The 5,349-nt window shown below is 42.9% G+C and overlaps 1 protein-coding gene across 4 annotated transcripts in view; it reads left to right on the top strand.

The window, feature by feature from the left end:
• Positions 1-5,349, top strand: part of Dnajc22 (DnaJ heat shock protein family (Hsp40) member C22) — a 74,477-nt gene that overhangs the window by 4,282 nt on the left and 64,846 nt on the right. Inside the window, exon 4 of one of the 4 annotated variants that reach the window (XM_010623625.3) lies at positions 1,194-1,369. The exons of the other annotated variants lie outside the window; for them this stretch is intronic. Within the exon in view, the coding sequence (XP_010621927.1) occupies positions 1,194-1,200 (7 nt within the window). The 3' untranslated portion in view covers positions 1,201-1,369. Of the gene's footprint in view, positions 1-1,193; positions 1,370-5,349 lie in introns of those variants that run through there. 4 annotated transcript variants of the gene reach the window in all.

The following is a 5,349-nucleotide window of genomic DNA, read 5'->3' as shown; positions in this document are numbered from 1 at the left end:
TTTTTGGTACTGGGGATTGAACTCAGGACCTTACACTTGCGGGGCAGGCGGCAGCACCACTGAGCTAAATCCCCAGCCCCTATTTAGCTTTTTTAATGTGCTTGTATATGCTAGGCAAGCTCTATACCTCTGAACTACATCCCTGGTCCTCAATGTTTGTTTGTTTGTTTGTTTGTTTTTAGTCAGGGTCTCACTATGTAGTTGAGACTGACCTGGAACTCACTATGTAGTCCAGGCTGATCTCGAACTTGCAGCAATCCTCCTGCTGCAGCCTCCCAAGTGCTGGGATTACAGGCATGTGCCACCACGTCCAGTTGGTTTTTTGTTTTTTTGAGACAAGGCTTAACTATATAGTTCAAGCTATCCTTGAACTTGCAGTCGTCCTGTCTCAGTCTCTCAGATGTTGGGATGGAAGGATTCACTCTATTCTGTAGATTACCAAGTGGTGAGAATTGGGGTAGATTTCCAAATCTTAGAAAAAAAAATTTAATTCCATTTTTCTAGCAGCTATACTTTTTTTTCCCCCAAGCAGAAACAAGCTGCTGTGGAGTAGAGCAGTATTGTAGGGAGTGCTTAAAACTCATCTGGGAGACCTGGGCATGGTGGCGCATGTATGTAATAGCACCACTCTATAGGCTAAGGCAGGAGGATCACTGTGAGCTCAAGGTCAGTTCAAGGTTAGCCTGAACTATGAAGTGAGATCCTACCCCCACCCCAAATTGTATGAATGTCTGGACCAGCTGAGTTCTCAAGTTTTCCCTGTATCTATATATTTTTTGGCTTGTTTTTTGTTTTTCCAGGCCAACCTGGAACTCTGGGTAATCCTCCTACCTCAGCCTCCTGAGTGCTGAGATTATAGGTGTGTGCCAACACACTGGCCTTCCCTGCATTTGAGATTTGTTTTTGAGCTATACACCTTGCTTATGCTGTGATGGGGAATAGTAATACAGGTACATAGATTCTGGAGTCCACTTTATCAGTGTCATATGAGCTGTATATGTATTGGGATATTGAAAGATAGCTATGATGTTTTCCGGGGGCCCATGGAAAGATTCAAGATTTTATATCTTTTTAAAAATGATTTTATATCTTGAGTGTCTTTACGGACACTTTGGGAAACCCTGAAGAACCAGGACCTTGCACATCTCAAGGGGGCCTTATTTATTTATTTATTTATTTATCTTTGGTACCAGGCATTGAACTCTGGACTTCAGGCTTACCAGGCAGATGGTGGAACCACTGAGCTAAATCCCCAGTCCAGGGGGGCCTTATTTAATTTGAGATAACTAGCCAGATGCAGGAGAAAGAAGCTAGGCTCTCTTGGCTTGCAGAGGAGGACTGGAGAACAAGATCATGCATTAAAATTATGCATTTTAACTGCCATTTTCTTTTTCTTTGTGTGTGTACATTCATTACATTTTTCTTTTTTCTTAGTGTTAACTCTGGGTTATATTAAGCTGGTAATGTAACTGTGTGGTAGAACACATGCTTAGCAAATGTACAAAAGGGTTCTATCCCTATTACTGAAAAAAAAAGATTTATGTCACTGGAGGGGATTTCACTCTAAAATATGACACCTTGGTATGCTGGTTACTTTCAAATAAAGGCCCTGGGAAGCTGGGTGTTATGGCTTGTGTCTACATGTCCCCCGAAGCCTCATGTGGTCAAAAGAGGGAGTTTTTTCACAGGTGGCTGGATCTAGAGGGTGTGACACTGGGATTGATTCATGGTGCAGTGCTAGGCTCAAGGGCACTAGGATTAAGTGTGTGAGTGCTGCCTTCCTAAGTAGCCTGGATAAGACATAAAGGGCAGAAAGAGATGTGGCCGTCTCTTGTGTGTTTTGCTCCTTTTGTCCACCATGAACTGTTTCTTCTCTGTAATGCCTGTCTGCCATGCCACCCTGCCTTGGAGCCAGGTGATTATGGGCTGAAACCTCTACAAACTGTGAGCTAAATAAACCTTAATTTGTGGGTGTTGGGCATTTTGTCTCAGCAACAAGAAAAGTAACTAATGCCAGGCGTGGTGGCGCACACCTGTAATCCCAGCACTCGGGAGGATAGAGGCAGGAGGATCGCTGTGAGTTCGAGACCAGCCTGGGCTACACAGTGAGTTCCAGGTCAGTCTCAACTACATAGTCAGACGCTGTCTCAAAAAACCAAAAAAACAAAACAAGACGAAGAAAAGTCACTAAGACCCTGACTGTGGTAGTAATGCCTATAATCCTAGTGCTCTGGGAGGCTGAGGCAAGAGGATCATAATTTTAGTTCTGCCTGAGCAATTTAGTGACTTATTGACACCCTGTCTCAAATTTTTAAAAAAGTGTGTATGTGGGTGTGGTAGGGATAGACCTCAGTGTGAAAGCCCTGGGTTCAGTCCCCATTACTGCAGGAAAAAAAAAGTAACAAGTAAAAAATAAAACCCTTTGACAACAGCAAATGCTGGAAAGGGCTGTTTTCTATGATGCTCTTTTATTCACCCAAAGACCAACCAGCAAAAGAAGAAAATGGGTGAGGGATTTAGCTCAGTGGTTCCGCCACCTGCCTTGCCAGTGCAAGGACCCGAGTTCGATCCCGGTACCAAAAAAAAAAAAAAAGAAGAAAATGGGGGAGGGATTTAGCTCAGTGGTTCTGCCACCTGCCTTGCCAGTGCAAGGACCCGAGTTCGCTCCCGGTACCAAAAAAAAAAAAAAGAAGAAAATGGGGGAGGGATTTAGCTCAGTGGTTCTGCCACCTGCCTTGCCAGTGCAAGGACCCGAGTTCGCTCCCGGTACCAAAAAAAAAAAAAAGAAGAAAATGGGGGAGGGATTTAGCTCAGTGGTTCTGCCACCTGCCTTGCCAGTGCAAGGACCCGAGTTCGCTCCCGGTACCAAAAAAAAAAAAAAGAAGAAAATGGGGGAGGGATTTAGCTCAGTGGTTCTGCCACCTGCCTTGCCAGTGCAAGGACCCGAGTTCGATCCCGGTACCAAAAAAAAAAAAAAAGAAGAAGAAAATGGTTGTTGCTTATGGTGGAGCACTCCTGTAACCCTAGCACTCAGGAAGCTGAGGCCAGCATGTACAATAGAATATGACTAGGTTACTTGGGGTCACACTCCTGTAATTCCCCCATGCATGTTAATAAGTTTGTATCTTTTTTCCTGTTAATATGCCTATTATCAGTACACATTATCACCATAACACATCTGAACATTCAGCCTTAGTAAGCCAGTGGGTTTTTTTTGTTGTTGTTTTTTTTGTTTTTTTGCTGTACCAGGAGTCAAACTCAGAACCTTGTGCTTGCAAGGCATGTGCAGCATCACTGAGCTAAATCCCTGGCCCAATGTTCTCTACAAATGAAAGAAAACTTTAAAAAAAAGAAAAGAAAAGGAAAGAAAACTTGCTGTCAGGCTTGGTGGCTCAAGCCTATATTTCTAGCACTTGGGAGGCTGAGGCAGGATTACTTGAGCCCAAGAGATTAGACTGAGCAACATAGCAAGATTCCTTCCCAAAGGAAAACAAAAGAAAAAAGATAAAGAAAAGGAAATGAAAAGAAAAGAAAGAAAAATTGTAGATACTTTCTTAGTATTCATATATTTTAAAAACTTCTAAAAATTTTGCCAAAGAACTTACTTACATGCTGTGATTTCAAGACCAAATTAACTTTCACATCTTAAATTCCCCAAAATTGATATACATTTTCTTTGAAAAATTTGTCAAATTATCACAGGGAATTTTAATGAAGTATTTTCGTAGGCCATGTTATAGTCAGGTTTTGGCAAGTGAATACATTAATTACAGGGCACATAACTTATAGGATTATTTTATGATAATTACCCAAAAAGTCAATGCAAATAGTGGAGGAGATTAACCACACACTAGAGGCCCAAAGAATCCAGCCAAGAGCCTGGATCCCAGTTATGTCCCATATAAGTCCAGCTAAAAGCTCAGGGTCCAAGGCAATGTCCTCCAGGTGTCCAGCCAATGGTCTAGAACCCATGGCAATGTCTCTTGCTTGTCATTAGTGAGGCTCTGCAGCTGGAAGGCCCATAGGCCAGTAGTGGAATCCAGAAAACCTATGCCAGTGGGATGAAGGATTTGTGCCACCAAATTGAGGGATCCTCATTGGAGCCAGGAAGTGATGCTCATGGTGTGAAGCTCAGAGCTCCCCTGATGAAAACAGCTGCTATTCCCAGCAACAATGAGGCCCTGAGCTCTTTCTCTGGTGAGAACAGCCTAGTTCACACCGGGAAAACCATCCATAGCAAGCTTCTCCTAGAAAATCAACAGCCTGCCATGTTCCCCTCCAGTTCTCTTTTTATGGCTTGGTATTAATCCTTGGTGGGTGGTCTTCCCAACTGATTCAGTTCAGCTGGGCATTACAAGTTGACCATTAGTTAATCCACTACAGTACTGATGCTTTTTTAAAAATCTACGTTCCAATATGTGATAATATGGGATCAAACAGGATGCATTTTTATTTTGTTTTGTTTTTTGTTTTTTGAGACAGGGTCTCACTATGTAGTTGAGACTGACCTGGAACTTACTATGTAGCCCAGGCTGGCCTCAAACTCACAGCGATCCTCCTGCCTCAGCCTCCTGAGTGCTGGGATTATAAGTGTGCACCACCATGCCAGGCTCAGAATACATATTTTAAATTTGAGGGGGTGCCAGGCATGATGGTGCATGGCTAACGCAGGAGGATCACCAGGATTTCAAGACCAGCCTGGGCTTCATAGTGAGTTCAAGTCCATCCTGAACTACAGAGTGAGACCCTGACTAAAAACTAAATAAATAAAAATTTAAAAGCTGGGAAAATGCAAAGGCCCTGAATTCACTCTCCAGTCTAAAAAAATTTTTTTGAGGGGGTGAAGGGAGGGCAGGGTTATGGGGAAAAAGTGAGAACCAAGAACTGTCATGTAAAGGTACAAGATCCCAATGATGAATGTAACTGTGCTATATACCTAAAATGTACCAATAAATTCAATGAGAAAAAAAATTTTTTTTGAGCTAGGTGTAGTGGTGCAAACCTGTGATCCAAGCACCTGAGAGGCCTGCCTGGCCTATATATCAATACCCTTTCTCAAAAAAGAAAAACAAGAGCTGGGGATTTAGCTCAGTGGTTCTGCTGCCTGCCTCACAAGAGCAAGGTCCTGAGTTTGATCTAAAATGTACCAATAAATTCAATGAGAAAAAAAATTTTTTTTGAGCTAGGTGTAGTGGTGCAAACCTGTGATCCAAGCACCTGAGAGGCCTGCCTGGCCTATATATCAATACCCTTTCTCAAAAAAGAAAAACAAGAGCTGGGGATTTAGCTCAGTGGTTCTGCTGCCTGCCTCACAAGAGCAAGGTCCTGAGTTTGATCCCCCCAACCACA

Source organism: Fukomys damarensis, unplaced genomic scaffold (assembly GCF_012274545.1).
Source record: "Fukomys damarensis isolate Sample0158 unplaced genomic scaffold, DMR_v1.0_HiC HiC_scaffold_15, whole genome shotgun sequence".
NCBI lineage: Eukaryota > Metazoa > Chordata > Mammalia > Rodentia > Bathyergidae > Fukomys > Fukomys damarensis.
Note: the sequence above shows the minus strand (reverse complement) of the source record. Positions and strands in the feature narration are given on the sequence as shown.